This window comes from Ostrinia furnacalis, unplaced genomic scaffold (assembly GCF_004193835.3).
Source record: "Ostrinia furnacalis isolate ACB-3 unplaced genomic scaffold, ASM419383v2 OfSCF2306, whole genome shotgun sequence".
NCBI lineage: Eukaryota > Metazoa > Arthropoda > Insecta > Lepidoptera > Crambidae > Ostrinia > Ostrinia furnacalis.
In genome coordinates, this window is record NW_021132545.1 from 258,373 (window position 1) to 280,999 (window position 22,627).

Sequence of the window (22,627 nt, forward strand, 5' to 3'; positions counted from 1 at the left end):
TAGGCCAGTTTTTCGAATTTTGATTTTTTGAAAAATAATGGTGATAGTTAAACTTGTCTAGTGCAGTTATATTTAAAGATCATTTAATTAGCTACATAATTCATTCATAAAATTGTGTATAATTTTAAAAATTTGGGCATACTAGCTGCTAGAAAAAAAAAGGGAAAACTGTCCTAGGTACAACAAACCAGATGTACCTTGGACCGTGTACGTTGTACCTATTTAAATTTAAATAAATGCTTATATTCGCTTCAATATGTTAATTTTCTGTTAAATTATTATTTGAAATACCAATTATTACAGTTATTAGCAACAATATCTAGGTAAAAGTATTTTTTAAAAAAGATCCTCATCCATATTTTTTGTACTAATTATTTTTCACAAATTTTTGGCAACAAATCACTTAAGTTTAAGCCGGCTCTCCAGTCCATGTTTAGCCTTACACAATCAACAAAAATATGACAATATTCAACATTTTTTCTAGAAAATTTTGGTGAATGTTGATATGTTATGTCGTGTAGGACAAAATACGCGCTGGAGTGGCTTTAACTTGCAATCTAGTTTTTTTTATTTCTTATCATTTAACATAAATTCTAGCAAAATATCTATTAAAACCGCTTTATCAACAAAAATAATGTTAAAAAAGTCATATGAAGATACATTAAACGTAAATTTAAAAAACATTAGAAATTAAAAATATATATATCAAAAACAGACTTTAAATTGCTATTTTGAGGTCTTCGGGGCATTGTTTCTATAACAGTATAATATGTTTTTTTTATTACAATAAAATTCTCATTAAAACATAATGAAAATCAGTGACCAAGGTACATCGCTAGTTGGGTGGTCAAGGTACAACATTACGACTACTTCACTTAATAAGCATAATAAACCCACTTCCATTTGAGCTTAGGATCTGAAACTCATATCGTCTAGTAGCTAGATATATAAAGATTATGTTCTAACTATAACCGTTTTGTCAAACATGCAACATTTTTCATAAATTGACATGAAGTAAACCTCCAAAATCTCACTGCGTCAGTGTAAAATATTAAATTACCATTTTTTCTTGTACTTGCACGGCGTCGGCGAATCTTAGCTAACTTCACGTTAACGTTGACAAATGACGTATGTAATACCCTAGACAACTTTTCATAAAACCGCATAATTTAAAAAATATATACAATTGTTTTAGGTACAACTCTGTCCAAGGTTCAACAGGTTCCCCTACACAAGTAATAAGGACATGGTGAATTTATATACTTCAAAAATCAATTAAAAAATGTGTAAATAAATTGTTTTTAGTCAAATTAATGTGAAAATGGAATTCAAGTGGTCTTTGAATTGATTTATGTGTAGGAAGAATGTGTTGTGAAAAAGCATTGTATTAACCTCTTGTATATTTTGGTTCAAATTAAACAAACTATATGTATAAGTACATAAAGTAATGTTGTAGTGTAAGGACTAAATAAAATAAAATCTTTCTTTCTTTGTATGCTGTGAGAGCTGATCAGTGCGAGACATGACTTTCGCATGTTGTCTGGAATATCGGCATACAGCATAAAAGGAAAATTGTAAAAATTAGTAATGATTCTCGTAACTAAATAAACATTGTGTGTTAGGCACCACTAGTGTTTGATTCCAACCTGTTAGATATTGAAGTTTGCCAGAGTAAGTAAGTTTTTTAAAATAAATAATCTAAAATTCATAGTTCGTACTTACTGTTCATTCCAACAAAATTGAAACATGTGAAATGATATTATAAATGCAGACTTTCCAAGAATGTAATTGTACACTAATGTTATGGACCTACCTTCCTACAATCACCTACCTTTAACCAAATTACTATAGTCTTTTTCACGTAAGATGATCCGTATGACACTTCAAGGTTATCCATATTACGCATACTACATATGCAGAATATTTTTGAAAAAATATTTGTATTTTATTAGCAATATAATAAAAAAAAATTAACTACTTGTCTTGAAATATATAGTAAAATGTGAGTCTATTGGTTATATTTTAATTAAATACGATGTAAAAACATTTTTTATTTAATGTACGCAATGTGTGAAACGGAATAGATTTAGTGCTGGGGTATTTCTTGTATAATAAAATCGATTATTTCCGCGGTTCATTAATCGATGGCAGTGAATACTTAGTTATTAAAAACATCACAAAAATCAACTATACTTTTCGATTATTGACTTTAATAAACGCATTGAAAATAAATTAATAGTTTTTAATTTAAAGAAACAGAACCAGTACTTTTTAGGAATCGTTTTTTTGAACACGAACCATGAAATTTGAACATTATCAATAAAAAATTGTTACAATAATATTTGTAATTAAAAAAAAACATGCTTTTTGCTAAATAACACCTATACAAAATATTTCTCTAAAAGTAGGTTTTACTAACTCTCCGAAAAAAATCGATAGATAAATCGCTATGGTTTAGTTATGTGACATCTCTAAATCTTTCAAACTCGAAACGTCATACGGATCATCTTAGGTGAAAAAGACTATAGGATACATGTGTCACTTAAAAAAATTTAATACTTTCAACCTAAATGATTAATGAATAAACTTCACAAATAATAAAACTCAAGTGTTTAATTATCGGTAATTAGCGGTAATAATTAAAGAAATTACAGCGAAAAATACACACCTGCTAACACCGCCAGTTGTAGAAATCGAAGAGTTGAACAACAAGAACTAAAGTGTCAAATATATTTCACTATGATATTATTTAATTGTTTTTTAGGGATGAAAATCATCAATAAATAATACTCTTATCAATTCATAACAAATAAAAGAAATCAATTTTACACACTACGCTACACTCAACCTGCTACTACCACGCCAATCAACTTTTGACACTTAAAAAAAAAAGAATGTCAAATAACAAATGTCAAGTCAACAATAATTATAGGCAACGGCATTAATGAATATAGGTGCTTTTATTTAAATAATTAATTTGTATTAGGATGTGGTCTTTCAGCAATGCAATTTATGTAGTAAATTATGTTAATCTGGGAATGGATTAATTTTACAAACAATTAATTGAAAGAAGATATCGATATCGATAGAGTAGAGTAGGAAGGAAGTCAAACAATTATTAGGCAGAATACATACTTAGTCGTTGACCATAGCTTATTCCACACCAGATGAATAAAAAAAATGCTCTGTACGCTCGATTGTACGGATCTAAAAACGGATGTTCGATTCGGATACTATGTATCGATACTCTGAATCGATTCTGAGTTGAACCACATGATTAGTGTAACGATACTTGATTGATTTACTATCGAATCGAGTAGATAGTGTAAGTAGGAATAAATAAAAGACGGTGAAATTCGAATTTTAATATCAAACACACTTTACACAAAGTGTTATAACCTCAACCTAATCTGTTAAGAGTAAGAGCTTTAAAATATGTGTAATGATGCCGGATGCGTAAAAGACGGTAGATTTTGTATGATCATTCAGATCATACAAAATCTACATTAAACTAAATTAACATTAGTTATATTACAAAAAAATATCTATGTATGTGTATCGATCTACCAATAGAGATGGGTTTCCACCCGGGTAAAAACCCACATGAGGGTAAAAACCCAATAAAAACCCGTTTCATTCCACCCGTGGGTGTTTACACCGGGTGAAAACAAATAACTTTATAATTATTTCAATTGGTATCTTTTCTTTATTTTTATTGAATTTTTCTCATTTAAGTTTATTGATTAATAAGTAATAAGTCAAATTTAACACTAATATGCATTTACATCGTGGCCAAATCGTAAAATTGAACACGTTATGATGATGTGACCAATTATTTTATAAAATGGTGTTATTTCAAGAATCGTTGAACCGATTTAGAAGAAATTTAGTAGGAACACCATAATTTGTGATCATGGCAAGGACATAGAGGGGGAGGGGGGGAGGATGCCAAAGATGCCAAACTCTCTCTTTAATGACATTACGGTATAAAGTTACAAATAACAACACCAACTACAAAGTACTTCTGCTTAAAAACTTGAAATCGAACCGCCCTTCCGCCACTGTAAGGCATTGTAACGTTTTTCAAGACCTCCTCTCCCCCCAGATTGCATTACGTAACACTAGAACGCCCCCTTAGCAACAAATACCACTTCTCACTTTAAAAAACTCTATTTTTGTTTTCACCCACCAGAATGGGTGATAATGGGTAAAAACCGGGTTTTTACCCAAATCACCCAGTTTTAACCCAATCGGGTGAAATGGGTTTTTACCCACTACCCATCTCTATCTACCAACGGGGCGAATACTATTTTATGTTGATGAAACGAAAAAAATATTGAGTGGATCATGATTTTCCATTGTATCGACATATAATGTATCGGATTGGATCAACATCCCTACATCTGTCATGTCAGGCCAGGCAAAAAAATGACAAAAAATGTCAAAAAACGTTGTTGATTGTTCTCGGATGTTGTTTTTTGCAAGTTTTCCAATTTTTCTTTCAAAATAAAAGTTACACAAGTTAAAAGTAAATGAAAGTTATTGATAGAATTCGTAGTTTTGGCACTTAATTATAAATTGCGTGCAATTGTATATCTATATATATAAAAGAAAGTCGTGTTAGTTACTCCACTTATAACTCAAGAACGGCTGAACCGATTTAGCTGAAAATTGCCAGGGAGGTAGTTTAGAGCCAGGAGAAGGACATAGGATACTTTTTATCCCGTTGAAATTTAAAAAAAAGCCTGCTTATTTATTGCCATTAAGGCGGAACAAAGTTCGCCGGGTCAGCTAGTTCTATATATATAAAAGAAAGTCGTGTTAGTTACACCACTTATAACTCAAGAACGGCTGAACCGATTTAGCTGAAAATTGTCAGGGAGGTAGTTTAGAGCCAGGAGAAGGACATAGGATACTTTTTATCCCGTTCGAAATTAAAAAAAAGTCTGCTTATTTATTGCCATTAAGGCGGAACAAAGTTCGCCGGGTCAGCTAGTATATAATAAAAACAAAAAGTTATTGCCCATCTCTGCTTTGGTTAGCCTCATCAAACAAATTTTAGTAATTTTTTAAAGTTCTAATGAAAAAGGTACAATGGAAGCTGATTCAACTACGAATGATGGCAGCTCAAAGATAAATGATATTGATATCGTGCCATTTCCAACTAGCAAGGGGTTAGTGAATAATTTATTTTGTTTAATATTAACAGCATAATTATGTAACTTACACTTCATAAGAAGACTTGATTAAAACTGGTGCATTTATTATTTTAGGAATTTGCAACTCTTCACTGAGCTGACTGGTTCGTCTGGAAATAAAAACCTTGAGAGTCAGATAGTTGAGAGACTTCAAACTTTTGGGCTTCTACCCAGTTCAGTCAGGTGTCCTTCGAACAAGCCAGACTGCCAAATAGTGTGTAAAGCAGCAAGGGTTATAGACAGGTAACTGAAAAACTATTTTGAACTATATTGTTTGACACATTTATTTATTTATTTAAAATCTTTATTGCACACACAAAAAAGTGGTACAAATGGCAAACTTAATACCATTTAATAATTTATTTAAACAGCAACCTGGTATCTTTGAGAGTAATGAATAGAGAGATAGATTATTATTAGAAATAGCTATTTGGATCAAATATGTAATTGCTCAATAATGAATAATAAATAAAATAAAATAAATAAATAAATACACATGGCAACCCTGGCCGAAAGCTGGCCATTTTTAAATAACAAAATTAATTTGGAGGTATTATTACACAAGATATATTATCTTCTATTGAGCTACAATATTACTCTATTATTCACTCATTATATTTGACATTGATTCCAGAGTGCAATGGCACTGCGAAGGCTGTGGCAAGAGGCAGCCAGTCCGAATATCCTCCTTTTTCCTGCGCTTGCAATGCTCCTTGCAGCAGGCCCTGCAGATGATGCTGGCCTGGTGCGAGGATGCTGATTGCTATCATGCAGCTGAGTATTTTGGTAAGTAAAATAAAAATAAAACTCGGCAATAAGGTTTAAGGCCTTGTCCAGGAAGGCCAATCGCCGCGAATCCTATGCGCGTTAGCGAGATACGAGTACTAGCAGCCAATACCTTCATTGCGTCCACAAGACACGCGCGAATTGACGCAACATACGCTCGCGTTCGCGCGAAGACATTCGCGGCCAATTCGCCCTCCTGGACAAGGCCTAATTCACAACAAAATAGTTTATTATTTCAGTTAGGTCTGCTAAATTAGTATTATTTAGGCTGTAATTAAACAACTTCCTAATATTTTACTGTTTTTCATGCTAACATTGTCACAATAGTAAGGTGAGTTGGATAACAAATGTTCTTTCTTCCATCTTCTATTATCTTTTATTTATATTGTGTATTAACTGTTTCAGGTGTAAAACAGAAAGTAGCTACTATGATTTATGACAAACTGGATGAGTTAGCTGTGAAGGAACAAAGCAAATCGCTCCTCGGTGGAGAAAACAGTGTAGTCCTGGCAGAAATGTACCCGGATTGCTTGAACCGCCTGTCGCCAGATACAACAGATCAAGCCCATGTCCACAGAATACTGATGCTTGCTGACACAAATGTGAGTCTTTTTCCTAGTGATCTATAATTATTTTAAAATATCTTCTAGAATTCACACTAATTACCAAGTTCCCTTGAACTAAGTAGAGCTAGTACTGCATTTACATTTTACACAAAAATAATTAATATAATTTTCTTTTGTTTTGTTTTAGCATATCCCAACAGCATACAAACTTCATGTGATACGAGATGACTTGAAGAAGCAGTCAACAGGTCCACATAACCATCAGGTAAATAATGAGTCTTTTTACAGCAAATTGATAGATGTAAAATTTATTACATAAATAAACTTGGTACCCGGGCCTTGGCAATAGTAATAATAAAATAGCTTTTTGAACTATGTATTATGGTTTGTTAGTTTTGCAGGGCAATCAGGTCGCACATAAGGCTTTGCCACACTGGCGATTACAAGCGTTTTCAAAGCGGAGCGGCAACGCAGCGAACACGCCGCATGTCCGCGGCGAACATGTCGTGAATGTGCAACGTTTCCGCCTCGTGTTTGCCGGGTCGCCACTCCGCTTAGAAAACGCTTGCAATCCGCTAGTGTGGCAGCTCACTTATTCCTCGATTGAGCCGTTGTGCGCTCTTTTATGGTTTTAAACTCTTGAATGTGAAGTCTATTTTATTTTACCCTACATTTGACATAATATTCTTTGGCCAGTCCCTCCAAGCGGAGATCGCCGAGTTGGTGTTGAGCGCGACGGCGCCGGGTTCGCTGCTGGTGGCCGGTGAGGGCGTGGCGCTGCCTGACGCCGCCTGCCTGCAGCAGCTCACGCAGCACTGTGACCTCGATATGCAGCACTTCTGTGAGTATTTGTAGGTGGTGGTGGAGCTGAGGCTGTAGCAAATAACATTAAGAGAAAGCAACAAGAGCTTGAAGATTGATTTCCAAATACGGGAGCTAAATGACAGTCACGACGACTTTCAGACCTCAGAAGTTCATTATAGCGCTTTCACATTTAGGCGACTTTAGCAGCGCGACAAACGCGCAACAGACGAGCTGCTGTTAATTTCATACTATATGACAGCGGATGCCTGCCTTTACATTATAAAAACGCCGGTGCCGCGCTGCTGTCGCACTTCTCACGTCCTAATGTGAAAGCGGCCTTAAGAGAAATATAATTTCAGCAGCATAGAATAGGACCACTCGCATTCTTTCCGTAGATGTAAGACGACAATATGTGGATATCAGGCCGCCCCAATCCAACCAGAACAAGAAGTGTTCCCTAAGTGCTCCTTATGCCTCTAATAATATGTATAGAGAAGGTCTTGCTCCTTCAGTTGAGACTAAAATGACTTGAGGCTAACTAGAAAATAAGGTCAATGCCCCTTGAGAATGTTCGTCTAATATTAGTTTTAATTGTCAACAGTGACCACACGTATATGGCGGCAGGCGGTGACGCTATGTAACGCATCACGTGACCTCTGCTCCGGCGCCGGGCCCGGTGCGTGCGCGGGCGCAGTTCAACGCTACCTCGATGCGGCTTTGTTCCGTGTAAGCCGCGGTGGATGTTATAGGGGTCTTTTGAACCTCGTGGCAGCTTACTACAAGGACTGTGACGAGTATAGTGACGGCGCGTGAGAATCTGGGGGCACGGCAGTGCCCCCGCCAAGTCGAGCGCGAAGCAAACACTGCCGTACCATCCTTTACTGGAACCATTTCGCCGCATTTTCAGGCCCCTATTTGAGAACCTCTGGATAAGACCAGAACGCAGAAATTTTCGTCATCTAGTAAGCTATAATCACATACTTTAAATCCAAAATTTCAAGTCTGTAGGTCATTTAGTTCCGAAGTTAAGCGAAAGCAAAGTTTCGCATTTACGACACTCACTCACTCACTCACTCACTGATGATCATCAAAATAGAACTAGTACTTCCCATTAACTCAGAGGGCTGAAATTTGGTACAGAGTTAGGGTTTAATGGCCACATAAAGGGAAAACTATAAAAACTAGGAAAATCGAAGATCTGGAGTAACCACATTCATAATCAATACTACTCCGGCCCCGTGGTGTTCGCCTGTATCGCTCACCGCTAGATGGCGCTAGCACTAGCAAGCGGTGTCCAGATTTTTTTCCTTTCTAGAGAAAGTCGTCGATTAAGTTGAATGTTGTGTAATTTGCATTTCGTTGATTCTTTTTAGAGATAAACAAGCAGCTCCATCGAGACTTGGCTAGTTTTTTACAGAATGTTTTTGGTGGGTATACTTTTGTTAATTCATCTAGTGCCAGTGCCGAATGCGAAAATAGTTTGGGCGCAGTTCAACGCTACCTCGATGCGGCTCTGTTCCGTGTAAGCCGCGGTGGATGTTATAGGGGTCTTTTAAACCTAGTGGCAGCTTACTACAAGGATTGTGACGAGTATAGTGACGGCGCGTGAGAATATACTTTTGTTAATTCATCTAGTGACGGCGCGTGAGAGTATACTTTCGTTAATAATGTAGTGCCAGTGCCAAATGCGACAATAGTTTGGGCGCTGTTCAACGCTATCTCGATGCGGCTCTGTTCCGTGTAAGCCGCGGTGGATGTTATAGGGGTCTTTTGAACCTCGTGGCTGCTCATTATAAAGAGTGCGACGAGTATAGTGACGGCGCGTGAGAATATACTTTTGTTAATTCATCTAGTGCCAGTGCCGAATGCGAAAATAGTTTGGGCGCAGTTCAACGCTACCTCGACGCGGCACTGTTTCTTGTAAGCCGCGGTGAATGCTACAGAGGGCTCCTAAACCTCATGGCGGCACTCTATAACTGCGACGAGTATAGTTTGTGGTATAGTGACGTAGCGTGAGCGTAATATACTTTTGTTAACCCATTTAGTGCCAGTTCAGAATGAGACAATAGAAAATAATGGAAATCTTGGGCATAGAGCAGCGCTACCTTGATGCTGAATGATTCCGAAACTGCAGACGCCTTCTTACACTCTTTGCAGCTTACTTAGAAGGACAGTGAGGAATTTTTAATCTTACTTGGCGTATTGTCACTAACGCCTGCTAGTATTATGATGACGGAATGCCACTACGGGAGTTGATACGGCTTTCCACACTCAGGCGCAAAAGAATTGCTTAAATGATATTTCTTTTATTTAACGATATTAATAAAGTATAGCAATACGTTTTATAGTTTTTAAGCCTAATGAAAAAGTGCCTTAGACAATAGATATTTTAGACTTGTGTCTTCCCGAGTGCCTTATGCGGTTGTTCAATACAATTTATTATGTGTTTGATCTATTAATGTTTTTATTAGTAATTTACATTTGTTTAAACTTACTATTGTTGAGATAGTCGGAACGCACATTACACATGGCTATAAAATGAAAAATTGGTTACAAATTTTAATGTTATTTCTTAATTATTGTTTTCGCAGAAATAGTATTCCTTTTAATGAAATGATGATATTATTATTATTACAACATAATTTATTCATAGAAAGTAAAACGGTTTCTTTTTTCACTAAACAAACAACATTTTATTTTTTCCATCAACAGCAGTGATCAATCATTCATTGTTATTGCACTTGTTTTGGTTTTAAAGCGGTTAGAAGTTGCATTATGTTTAATGAACTAGAATAATAAATAAGTGTTAAATTAGATTTAAGTCGTGTTAACAAACAATGTAGTTTTCCTACAGTATTATTAAATATAAACTTCTTTATAAAAAGCATTTTCTATTCCCACACAATATAATTGTCTATTATGCTGCCTTTAAATACGAAAATTTAAGAGTCCTTGTAATGAAGAGTATAAAATTCACTACCCTCCTTAAATAACCCCAATTCGTTGTGCCTTCCTTATTAAATAAAATTATTCTAGACGAGGCTTAAAAGTCCTCGTATCCTAAAAGTCATTGGCCACTGTGCTATCATTTTTTTTATCTTTAACACTTCTAGATGTTCTGAGGATGGTTATCATTATCAGACTAGTTCCAAATTAGGGCAGATCAGCGACTGGTCGGGCCCGCTTTAGAAAGGCGCGCGGCCTCTGCGGTCCCGTTCGCTTCCTGTTCTCGGCTCGTCGAGACCACTATTAACATAAACTGCTAATGCCACTCGGGCTTTAATTTGATGTGTATTTTATCGGGACCGATCATCTGGTTAAGTGGCAGGTAGGGTTCAGTGACAGTTCTATACTTTGTAGTTAAATAGATGTTCGTTCGTTTCTGCCAAATGACGTCTCTTGATGGACAAAGGCCTCCCCCAAGGTTTTCCACAATGAACGGTCCTGCGCTGCCCGCATCCAGGCTCTTACCGCGACCTTTACCAAATCCTCGGTCCACCTAGTAGGTGGTCTGCCCACGCTACGTCTTCCAGCCCGTGGTCGCCACTCGAGAACTTTTCTGTCCCAACGTACTTAAATAGATTTATCGAAAAGTTATTTCTTTTCCTTTGACCTCTCAAAAGCTCTTTTCTTTTGCACGTCTCATCAATGTCCAAGCCTAGCAGTAGGTACCAACTGCGTTTCCGAAAGTTTTACATACTCAAAAATACCCACTAAAAAGTGTATAAATAAGAGACTTACGAATTCTGTGCTTTCAGAACGCGCTTAACTGACTTACGATTTGTTTTTACATTTTTTTCTTTTCGGTGTTTATGTTGATGGATGATTATTATCAATACGCAGTCAATTATTGAGTAGGTATGTATGACTGAATAACAAACAGTGGTGTAAATCAAGCGATTTTCTTTATTTCTCTAGATAGGTATAAATAAATCATCCATTCATCATTACAAGTTGTTGGCAACCAAACTTAAAATCGTTATCGTGATTAAATTTATCGAATTGTAACTAAGACAATACCTACACTACACCTAACTACTTAGCTAATTTATTTTGTATCTAATCTTATATCTTTGTGACAAAGTTATCAATTCCTTCCACGTGCCTTAAGTATAAACAAGAACCATATTTCCCGTTACGAATTTCTGCGTTTCTGGCCCAATCCGTAGATAAGGGCAAATAAAACGAAAAGTAATCGGCGTACCGTTTACCTTCCGAGTGGGCGGTACAGTTAGTCGAAAGCCCGGACGGGGCGGCAGGTTGTTTTGGTGCTACAAGTCTACAACTGTGCCAGACGACGGCCTTCGTGCGGGTTTTTCTATGAGAACTAAGTAACGCCCGTATTCACAAACGATGCTTGCATTAGTGAAGCAGCAAACCGAACGCACAGCGTTAAATAGAGCTCTGTGGTTGGTTCTTGTGTGACCCTGTGCGTCCACGCGCACTGTGAGACCACGTAGTAATGTTTGTGAATACGGGCGTAAACCTATGTGAAAGGATGCTCGTTAAATCGAATATCTAGCTAGACTTAGTATAAGCAGTATAAGTACTTACTCATATTTCAACTTTACGCATCGTGTTTAGGTTACGGTGTTGGAATATGAGTGAGAGCTTTTGAAAACACCCGTTAGCTTTATATGATATGGCGCAATGACTGACAAAATATAGCGTTTCAAGTTTCCAGAGCTTTTTTAACTTGTTTTTACAGTTGTTAAGAACGAATTTTACTAACCGAAAAAGGATTGGTACGGTAAATTTTAAGGACTCGTTGTTCTGAAACATTAAATAGGTAAGTATGAAGCACCGTTTCTCTTTGGGAGCACTTGGTATGATTGAGACTCTACCTACACTACGTAGTGTAGGTGGAGTCTCAATCATACCAAGTGTATTTATGCTACGGAAAGCTTTAGAGAAAACAAATTTAATTATCCGAACGAAAGCTTACCTAGTTTACGGGTCTAGGTAAGTCATTAGATATGTATTTAGGTGAAACCAGTTCGCAAATTAAGAGAAAACCTGTTTCAGCGGACTTATGAACAGAAAAAATGATGGTGTTGTTTATAACAAAAGTTTATTAGAACAGTGTGCCCTCAGTGGCGAAAAAACGCAAGTTCACGCCATTAACCCAAAGAAGATGATGAACAAAAGTTTAATTGAGAGGATTCAAATTCAGAATATTTTATTAGATGGTAGAGTCGTGATTGAATTTGACCAAAATATTTAAGTAAGTAAGTAGGTAAGTAATTATAATTTTACCCTTTACAACATAGCTTTCAGCAAACTTTCATTTGAATATGCTTTATTTACTTATGCATCTAAGTAACATTAAACTTGATTTCTGGTAGGTAATAGAATCCTCTCTAGAATAGACGAAGCCGGAATATTCATTAATTCGTAATTGCTAGCATTAGCATCGAAACGTGGAGAATAGTTGTATTTATTGTGCGCCGATGTTGTGTTAATTCCAGTTTAGCCGGGACGAGTGCGCGGTTAGGCGCTGCGGCGGCTGTACCGCTATCTCCGCGAATAAATAAAAGATGCAGCGGAGAACGGGTACATAGCGGGCTCAAACCGGGCGAGGCTCAGTGCGGCGTCGATCAGCTCCCACGATGGTCAACTACAAGAGAGTGGTGTGCGAGGTGGCGCTACTGGCGGCGCTGGTGGTGATCGCCGCGGCCGCGCCCGCCGACTGCGATCGCCACTACGACCAGCGGCAGAACGGCTCCGAGAACTACCGGCTCAATATCGACGGCGTGGTCATCGCCGTCGCGCCCGCCGACTCGCTGCTCGCAGCCGCCTCCGACATCGACATCAGCGACCTTCTCGACCTCGACGACTTCAACGAGGTCAAGCCGAAGCCGCCCAGTACCACCTCCCCGCCGAAACCCCACATCGAACCGAAGCCCGAGGACGCGAAGCCCGAAGCGCCCGCGAAGCCCGACGCGCCCGCCGAGGCGCCGCTCAGTGACGTCAGCCTCACCCCCAATCTCAAAAGCCAGAAAAAGGACGCAACGACTAGAAAACAAGAAAAAGCTCAAAGGTAGTTAAAAGTTCTGATTAACAGTTCATTGTTAAGTTTGTCATTTTGTAACACAATTTCATTAATAGACACGATTATTAGTAATCATTAGCTGTAATAATTAAAAGTGATAAATGTATGCGATTCTTGTAATAAATTATTTCTGTTTTTTTGTCCGCAGACTGAAAAACAAGATCGCACATCTTTTACTACCGCTGCTGCGAAGAAATCGGCATCACTAGACCAACGGCACTGCCATTACTAAGACAAACGAATTGTTCTCATCTTATGTAGAAGTAGAAAGTTTTATTGTGCTTAGGTACATAAAATAGTTCTTGATAAGGCAAATAAATATGTCAATATAATTGAGCCCATAAAGAGTGTTTGTATAACACAAGTTTATTAATCTGTACCTATTGTATAAGTAAGGAGATGTAAGTAAAAAGTAAACACTTAAAGAAAGATAAATATTATGTGACCATGGGTGATAAAATCGCATTTACGTAGATGTATTTATTTAATTTTAAGTTATAGACGTAAGGTTGTAAAATAATGTATTGTTTCGTTGAAAATAAAATATAAGAATTTTTATTGAAAAATCCCTACAACTTTGTTTAATTTTATCTACTACTCTGAGCGACATACAGTGGCCTAATGGCACAGATCTAATGGTGTCAGTGTCGGACAGGCCCAATCGAGATCTGAGGAACACGGGTTCGAATCCCTTGTGGCGAATCCTCCTCGTAATACAAGCTTATAAATAAATAAATAATTTATTCATTAAAATAAGAGCATTATAAGAACTTATTATGCTAGAGTTTACATATAGTTCTTAGTCTTTTGTAGCTGAGCTAGGTTAAAAACCTGTGTTTCAGGCGAAAAAAGCTCACACGTTAAATAGTAATTAAATAAATTAACAATTTGCTAATAATTATAATACATTGTAGCTTATCATGATGGGTTAAATTCTTACACTACCTTTCCGCCCGCGGCTTCGCGCGCGTGGACTACATTATCTACTACATATTTTACGGAACCCTATTTTTTCCAAAATAAAATTTAGCCTATGTTACTTGTGGATAATGTAGCTTTCGAATGGTGAAAGAATTTTTAAAAACGGTCCAGTAGTTTTTGAGCCTATACATTACAACCAAACAAAGTTTTCCTCTTTATAATTAGTGTAGATGTGTTAAGACAATGTTTTTAATGTGTCCCTATGTGAATAGTCAAATCATTTTGGGTTCATTACGTAAGTAGGTATTCTGTACCTACCTACTCTACCTACCCTCAACAGGTCCTGGTACGTGGATAGGGTACTGAAATGTGAACCCATGGTTACGTTTACCAGGGTAGGTAGAAAAATACCTTGATATAAACTAGGAGTGCATTAGAATTTCGTAGTAAATTAAAAAAAACTTCCTACTTAATCAATTTTTATACGTTTTACCTGTGGTTTTACTCGTAAGTCTCTTTGGTAAAGTTTTCATTTTAAATTCAATATTATATCAACGCACTCAACGTATTACGGTGATGTTATTGTTCGCAATTTAGTTTGTATCTATGTAGCCTTGTTAGTGATCTTTCTTGATAATTATACATACATAAAAAAACCATCCGAATTGAGAACCTCCTCCTTTTGTTGAAGTCGGTTAAAAACGGTTCCTTCCGCTGGTTAGCAACCGGAGACGAAAGTACAGGACAATATTGTTATCAAGGTGTATTTTTACTGTGCAATGCTAGGTATATACCAAATTACAGCTTCCTAATCAAATAACCAAGAGTCTCTGGAGCTGGCTGCGGACTGAATGAAACTATTACAATAATTCCTTGTTGACTATGAAACCCCAACAGTAAATTATCTGTCAGATTATGCCTATAGTGTTTTGGTTCTATATCAGTCCATTTTCGCCAACAGTAGGTAGTTCACCACCTACGTCACTACGTGTTCATATCATATTATCTGACATCTGATAAAAGCGTTTTTAAGAAAATTAGAAATTGATGACTAAGCAAAATCTTTGACGTAAATCATGGAACAATCTGGTTAGTTCGTTCGTTTATGGAAGCAACGGTCATATGCTGATTGAGTAACGGAACGCGAGCCATGCATCCGACTGCTGCATCTTTACATGCACGCATATGTAGGCACACCTACTTAGTTAGTCTCTATTTATAGCACTTAATACGCAAAAAGCGAAACTCGGTTATCGGCCCGGTGACCCGCGGTCACTGTCATAAGCCATCGGACTTGACTGGGCCCGAAGACTCGGTTCCATTGTGACAGCGACGGCGATGCAAAAAGTACACACCTATAACAACACGACCATTTACATGAAATACAAAATGCTGACTTAATTTGTATCACGGCGAACTTTCAGAAAGTTCTATCGAGCTTTACCGATATGATACTCGTATGTTGGTCGATGGCATTAAATTTAAATGATAATGGGTGTTATCAGGTCCCGTATGTGAAGCTTGACCCGTGGTGTCGTGTTAACCGTTACAGTGTGCCCGATTCGGCCGGCCGACTGGTTGGCGGGTGCTCGGTAAAAGCGTCGCCGGAGTATGCGGCGCGCAGTCGCCGAGCTACAGGAGTCCTGACCGCACGCGCCATGCTGCTGCCCCTGGCCCTGTCGATCCTCGCGGCCGCCGCCGCCGCGCCCGCCACCTACGACGAGCGGCAGGACGGCGAGTTCAACGTGCGCGCCGACGTCCAGAATGTGGTGCTGCTGGTCGCGCTGCCGCAGAAGACGCCGTTTCCCTCCAGCATCCTCGACGGCTGGCTGAAGAGCGCCAAGCCGGCGCGCGAGGCGGAGGTGCAGGAGCGCGCCGACGTGCACGTGATGGAGGCGTTCGTGGAGCCCAGCACGCCCTACCACGTGGAGATCGGCGCGGAGAGCGGGCGCGCCGTGGAGGTGGTGATCGCGGGCCGGCGGCGGCCCGGGCCCGGCCCGGCGGCCGAGGACGACGAGATGAAGCTGCTGGGCGCCACGGAGCAGTGCGGCCCGGACCGCGAGCGCGACCCGGTCACGCTGGTGTGCCGCGCGCGCGCCTCGCCCGCCCAGGACGCCGACTCCGAAGCGCAGACCGAACCGGAACAACCCGCCGCAACGCCCGAAGTCGTCCCAGCCTCATCGTAACTCCTGATCTCTACGTTTAGTTCTAGTTAATTTATTCCCATATCCATGCCATCGTAACTTATATTGTACATTATTTTAGTAAGTAAAAATACTATAATATTTCACCGAGTTTTTTCTTGTATTTAGATCTCCACCACCTAAATTAGGATTTAATTGGAAACTTTAAAGCAATATAAGAAAATTCATTCTTGTTTGAATCTTGGTAAATTTTTAAGAAATGATCGAAATTAACGCACAAGTAGGTAGTTAAATTAATTTAAAAAACTAGTTAATTACTTTCATTCTTCTAAATATGCGTAGGCATGCTTTGAGTGGGTTACCACAAAGGCCAGCGGCGCACCGCGCCGGGGTTCGAACCGAGCTCCTCGGATTTGGATTCTACCAGTCGCAGTTCGACATCGACTTCGACACCATCAGTTACTGTCGCATGATAATGGATCATGATAATTGGAAACAAGTACCTATTTTCTCAATACTTATTTTAGAAAATCCTAGGATCTGTAAATTCCAAGCTTGTAATCCAAATAGGGCTACATTCTGATATGTCAGTCAGTTTCAAATTTTATCTACATTACTGATTATGTACTTATGTGCTGACGTTTGTTATCATACCTACATTCAAACGATACCATTTATTAAAATGCTGAGTGATAACTTAGGTCGTAATCAAAACAGTAAGAGACGTTTGTGCGGTAAACGGAGCTACGCGGAAAAGTTTTATTTATTGTACTTTACTCGTTTTCTTTTTAAATCAAAAATGTCAACGGAAGAATATCCTTATGAAATCAAAGAATTAGGACCGGAAGAAACAGCAGAAGCTCTCAAATACTTCGGTAATGGTACGAGTAAGTACCTGAATTTTTGTGTAAGCAATTTGTTTTATTCAAGGACTTGACGACCGCATAACTTTAGTTAAAAACTAGCTGACCCGGCGAACTTTGTTCCGCCTTAATGGCAATAAATAACGGGATAAAAAGTATCCTATGTCCTTCTCCTGGCTCTAAACTACCTCCCTGACAATTTTCAGCTAAATCAGTTCAGCCGTTCTTGAGTTATAAGTGGAGTAACTAACACGACTTTCTTTTATATAATAGATACTACTAGCTGACCCGGCGAACTTTGTTCCGCCTTAATGGCAATAAATACTTAAGCAGACTTTTTTTTTAATTTCGAACGGGATAAAAAGTCCTATGTCCTTCTCATGGCTCTAAACTACCTCCCTGACAATTTTCAGCTAAATCGGTTCAGCCGTTCTTGAGTTATAAGTGGTGTAACTAACACGACTTTCTTTTATATATACAGGGTGTTAGGTAAATGGGTATATGAGCCGACACTAGCCCATGTTAACATGGGCATATAAATGGTATAGTGAAGTCAGAAATTCGATATCTTCATTTTAATTATTTTAATTTTCATATTAATCGAATTTTATAAAATTTATTTTGCATGAAAATTAAAAAAATTAAAATGATGATATCAAATTTCTGACTTCACCATACCATTTATATGTCCATGTTAACATGGGCTAGTGTCGGCTCATATACCCATTTACCTAACACCCTGTATAGATAGATAGCCCTTGCCAAAACCGTAAATATTGTTAGTTCCATTATATAAAAAAATATTTTTAACTAGCGGCCGCCCGCGACTTCGTACGCGTGGATCCCGTTTTACCCCCTTCATCTATCTTACGCGGTTTAGATTTATTCATACAAATGTTTTTTCCCGTTAACTCCCGTTCCCGTGGGAATTTTGTAATATCCTGTTGTAACTAAGCTTTAAGTTTACTAAGATACCTGCATGCCAATTTTCAAGCGTCTAACTTAAGCGGTTTAGATTTTTCACACAAAAGGATTTTCCCGCTAATNAAGCAGACTTTTTTTTTAATTTCGAACGGGATAAAAAGTCCTATGTCCTTCTCATGGCTCTAAACTACCTCCCTGACAATTTTCAGCTAAATCGGTTCAGCCGTTCTTGAGTTATAAGTGGTGTAACTAACACGACTTTCTTTTATATATACAGGGTGTTAGGTAAATGGGTATATGAGCCGACACTAGCCCATGTTAACATGGGCATATAAATGGTATAGTGAAGTCAGAAATTCGATATCTTCATTTTAATTATTTTAATTTTCATATTAATCGAATTTTATAAAATTTATTTTGCATGAAAATTAAAAAAATTAAAATGATGATATCAAATTTCTGACTTCACCATACCATTTATATGTCCATGTTAACATGGGCTAGTGTCGGCTCATATACCCATTTACCTAACACCCTGTATAGATAGATAGCCCTTGCCAAAACCGTAAATATTGTTAGTTCCATTATATAAAAAAATATTTTTAACTAGCGGCCGCCCGCGACTTCGTACGCGTGGATCCCGTTTTACCCCCTTCATCTATCTTACGCGGTTTAGATTTATTCATACAAATGTTTTTTCCCGTTAACTCCCGTTCCCGTGGGAATTTTGTAATATCCTGTTGTAACTAAGCTTTAAGTTTACTAAGATACCTGCATGCCAATTTTCAAGCGTCTAACTTAAGCGGTTTAGATTTTTCACACAAAAGGATTTTCCCGCTAATTCCCGTTCCTTTGGGAATTTTGCAATATCCTGTTGTAACTAAGCTTTAAGTTTACTAAGCTACCTGCATGCCAAATTTAAAGTGTCTAACTTAAGCGGTTTAGATTTTTCATACAAAAGGATTTTCCCGCTAATTCCCGTTTCCGTGGGAATTCCTAAGTATCCTATAACCTGCCCAGGAGTACGAAGAATAATTGTACCAAATTTCGTTAAAATCCGTCGAGTAGTTTTTGTTTCTATAAGGAACATACAGACGGACAGACAGACAGACAGACAGACAAAAATTTTACTGATTGCATTTTTGGCATCAGTATCGATCACTAATCACCCCCTGATAGTTATTTTGAAAATATATTTCATGTACAGAATTGGCCTCTCTACAGATTTATTATAAGTATAGATATTTTTAAACTTACTATTATTAATTTCCGCATATTTTTCGACACTCGCAAGGGATAGGGAATCAAAAAAACCTACAGGGTAGGACTTCCCGTGAAGTCATGCAGAATCTTGGGTACCTACGAAGCAACGTCTTATAGCACAAATTAAGGAAAAAAAATAAGCTAAAAGTTAAAGTAAAATGGTGCAACTTAGCTCGTTTTAGTTGTTTTGGGCATTTCTACGGGGACGACCGATCGACCTACTGGGGCGAAAAAAGTACCTTTAAAATTGAAATACGGACTTGAAAAAAATCACACATATTTATAGGACTCTTGACTTGATGGAGAGCATATTTAGAAGACCGCCAGGTTTTACATCTCGCCGTAAAAAAATCCGAAAGATCAAAAAAGGGGGAAATTTGGCCTAAAAAGGAGTGTCCGGTTTCCAGAATTTACTCGTTTTTGCTTCATAACTTTTGAAATAATAACTTCCCCATTATGATACTCACATTCACAGAACAAGGGATAGTTAATAAAGCCATATAAATGAGTTTCTTTATTAATATATTAAATAGTTTAATACAGTAACACTCGCAAGGGATAGGGAATACATATTTTGCTATTTTGCACTCGCAAGGGATAGGGAATAGGCCCTGGCGCACGGTGGATCGAAATGGCATTAAAGTGGACATAGGGATTTTTTCCGGAAAATCGAATTTTAAAAATTGCCAGTCGATAGTCCTTTGCTCACTCATCACGACATGTCATATCACATTTTTCTCTAAACCTGATACTTTAGCTTAAAAAAAATAATTTGTGTTTTTTTTGTATGAAACGAGACATAAAGTGCTAATTTTCTCCGAAGACCTGCTAGATCGTGACTTGAAACAACCTAGGTCGGTATAACTGCATTATTTATTAATATTCTNTTGGAAGAGCAATTTATTTACAGTACCTCTTTATCTTGATCATCTGTCTATTGAAGAACAAGAAATGCAAGTGGAGTTCTTAGAATCGTTTTCTAGTTCTGAATGAAGTGATAAGTTAAAAGTATGATGCATAATAAAATTAGTTACTTAAAGTAATATACGATTTAATTTCCAAGACATTTACCTATGTTAAAAATCTGATGTCTAACAACATTCTTCATACACATACCTACCTAAAATGTATATTCGTACTTCATGTTCATTAATATTAAAGTAATAAAAGTAAAAAATTAAACAGTATTTGTGACAGTATCAAGATCGTTTATTCCAATTTCCCCAGTATTGCTCTCAACAAAGTTTATTTTCCCTATTTGCCATGAGATTCTGGTACACCTATAGTTGAAACGAAGCATAGACGTAAACGTAAAGCTAAATATCTCATGTGACAATGAAAATACTAGGAAGGTACGTTAGGTACGTCCATTATCGTGATACCGAATTTGCACCTCAGCTGGAATGAAAAACGGAGCGCAACTGGCGAAGAAGCGCGTATGTATTGGAGACGTTAAAAATTAGCGTAATCGGGGCACTGGGGTGATTTACTGTTTGTACTCCGATTGACTGTCGTGACTACACCGATCAAAATGGTGCGAATATTTGTTATGCACAACTTTAGGGCCCTGTAACTTCTTTATTTGTAGAGATATTTTCATGATTATTTCACAATTATTATCAGTTTTACTTACATTTTCAAGATTTATAAAAAGAAAAAAATTTGAAACTTCTCCTATTCAATCTTGCTTGATGAAATCTTTTTCAATTTTCTTTACATGGTCATAAAATTTTCACCATTTCTCTGCACCAACTTGTGAGATACACCTGAAAATCCCGATAAAGCAGCTATTAAGTAAGAATAATATAAAAAAACACAACCCTCCTTCTGACGCAGTTGGGTAATAAACTAAATGTATCAAAAAATTTCAGTCCAACTTACTGTCAACTCGACGACGTGCTTTAAAATCAAAGATTGACTTTGAATTATGCCTTATTTTACAATTCACATTGAAAACAATACGACTTGCTTGAGCTTTTTCGATTTTTTCACAAAAATAACAAATAGTCAAGAAGAGATTACAAAATTTCTGCAGCGGCTGACAGATTTCATGATTTTCTTTGACAGGTGACAATAAAGCCATAGACAAATGCCATATGAAAAACACACTTTTCCAATATTTTTGTTTGCCATGAGATAGGTACTTGCGATTTTTACCAGTATTTACAATATTGGTAATATATTATTATTTACTTTAATAATAATAACAGGATCACTGTAATTATTATTAACTACTATCGCGCATTAACTTTTTAATTATGGCGAAATTCGTACCGCCTATGTTTATCAAAAATAATGCCTATATTAGGCTTTCAACTAGCTCTTATAGTAATTACATAGTTGACTTATTACTAATCCCTTCTACTATTGTTATTGTTTTTGTAAAAACTTAAAAATTGCAAGCAACTCATGATTTTTTCATTAAAAATTAGAAAATAGAAAATAATAATTTACTTCTATTTATCGATAATAGGAAACCGTATTAGAACACGAGCCCTGCACTATGTTACGACCGGCACATGCGGCCGTACTGTGTATTTTCACGCGTCAGCACAGAATAAGTAATAGTACAGGTACAGAAGGATTACTCCGCAAGACGATTTAAATAAATGCGAGTCTTGCTACGACGCGATACAGTGGAATTCAGCTCGCACAGCACTACGTACCTACAATTTTATTCACCTACAAGTTTTGTCTCTTTCTATCGCGTGCCTCTGAACCAGGGCCGCGCCGGCCGCCGGCNAAGAAATTATATGATTTAGCATGAATTATCATGAATAATATTAACTACTTATTTACCTTTCAGTGTCTTGAGGCAACTTAAAAAAGTACATTCTGTGTTTTTATTATTATTTAGGCAGTTAAATACTGCACAGTATTTAGTACACCATTTTCTTTATTTTCTTCCATCATACACAAGAATACGCGTGCGTGAGTCAATGCTCGCTCGTATGTGAGGCCTTGTCGAATAGTATCCTGTAGGTGGGCCATCGTGCGTTTTTTGTTTTCGATGTAAACTCGCGGAGATGAACAGGCCTGGTTATACCAAAAAATATGATGTTTATGCATGATATTTGGGCAATGATTAGAGGTTGTTTCCACATAA

The 22,627-nt window shown here is 37.4% G+C and overlaps 4 protein-coding genes across 9 annotated transcripts in view; 3 read left to right on the top strand and 1 right to left on the bottom strand.

Moving 5' to 3' along the window:
* corn (microtubule-binding protein cornetto) overlaps positions 1-2,865 on the bottom strand; it is a 52,828-nt gene extending 49,963 nt beyond the window's left edge. For all 5 annotated transcript variants that reach the window (XM_028307637.1, XM_028307635.1, XM_028307636.1 and 2 more), the window contains exon 1: positions 2,669-2,865. The gene's annotated coding sequence lies outside the window, so the exon portion shown is untranslated. The remainder of the gene's footprint in view (positions 1-2,668) is intronic.
* Positions 2,866-4,320: 1,455 nt separating this feature from the next.
* On the top strand, positions 4,321-8,899 carry LOC114355008 (uncharacterized). Of its 2 annotated transcripts, none has more exons than XM_028307655.1 (9): positions 4,321-4,480; positions 5,090-5,174; positions 5,274-5,441; positions 5,833-5,984; positions 6,390-6,586; positions 6,738-6,815; positions 7,247-7,391; positions 7,956-8,169; positions 8,786-8,899. In XM_028307655.1, exons 2-8 carry the CDS (start codon positions 5,095-5,097, stop codon positions 8,165-8,167), a joined length of 1,032 nt encoding a protein of 343 aa, XP_028163456.1. In that variant the 5' UTR covers positions 4,321-4,480; positions 5,090-5,094; the 3' UTR covers positions 8,168-8,169; positions 8,786-8,899. The 2 variants fall into 2 exon arrangements, with proteins under 2 accessions (XP_028163456.1, XP_028163455.1); XM_028307654.1 differs by having other exon boundaries at positions 4,456-4,528; positions 5,076-5,174.
* A 3,875-nt stretch (positions 8,900-12,774) lies between these two features.
* Positions 12,775-13,769, top strand: LOC114355005 (nucleolar and coiled-body phosphoprotein 1). Its single transcript, XM_028307648.1, has 2 exons — positions 12,775-13,394; positions 13,555-13,769. The coding sequence occupies exons 1-2, from the start codon at positions 12,964-12,966 to the stop codon at positions 13,613-13,615; spliced, it is 492 nt and encodes a 163-aa protein (XP_028163449.1). The 5' UTR covers positions 12,775-12,963; the 3' UTR covers positions 13,616-13,769.
* Positions 13,770-15,893: 2,124 nt separating this feature from the next.
* LOC114355006 (uncharacterized) lies at positions 15,894-16,617 on the top strand. Its single transcript, XM_028307649.1, has one exon. The coding sequence runs from the start codon at positions 15,986-15,988 to the stop codon at positions 16,511-16,513; it is 528 nt and encodes a 175-aa protein (XP_028163450.1). The 5' UTR covers positions 15,894-15,985; the 3' UTR covers positions 16,514-16,617.
* Positions 16,618-22,627: the final 6,010 nt, after the last annotated feature.

Coding starts and splice junctions, on each gene's coding strand:
- LOC114355008 (XM_028307655.1), top strand. CDS start 5,095: ATGGAAGCTGATTCAACTACGAATGATGGCAGCTCAAAGATAAATGAT. Junction 5,985..6,389: donor TCATGCAGCTGAGTATTTTG/GTAAGTAAAATA, acceptor TAACTGTTTCAG/GTGTAAAACAGAAAGTAGCT. Junction 6,587..6,737: donor TGATGCTTGCTGACACAAAT/GTGAGTCTTTTT, acceptor GTTTTGTTTTAG/CATATCCCAACAGCATACAA.
- LOC114355006 (XM_028307649.1), top strand. CDS start 15,986: ATGCTGCTGCCCCTGGCCCTGTCGATCCTCGCGGCCGCCGCCGCCGCG.
- LOC114355005 (XM_028307648.1), top strand. CDS start 12,964: ATGGTCAACTACAAGAGAGTGGTGTGCGAGGTGGCGCTACTGGCGGCG. Junction 13,395..13,554: donor AAACAAGAAAAAGCTCAAAG/GTAGTTAAAAGT, acceptor TTTTGTCCGCAG/ACTGAAAAACAAGATCGCAC.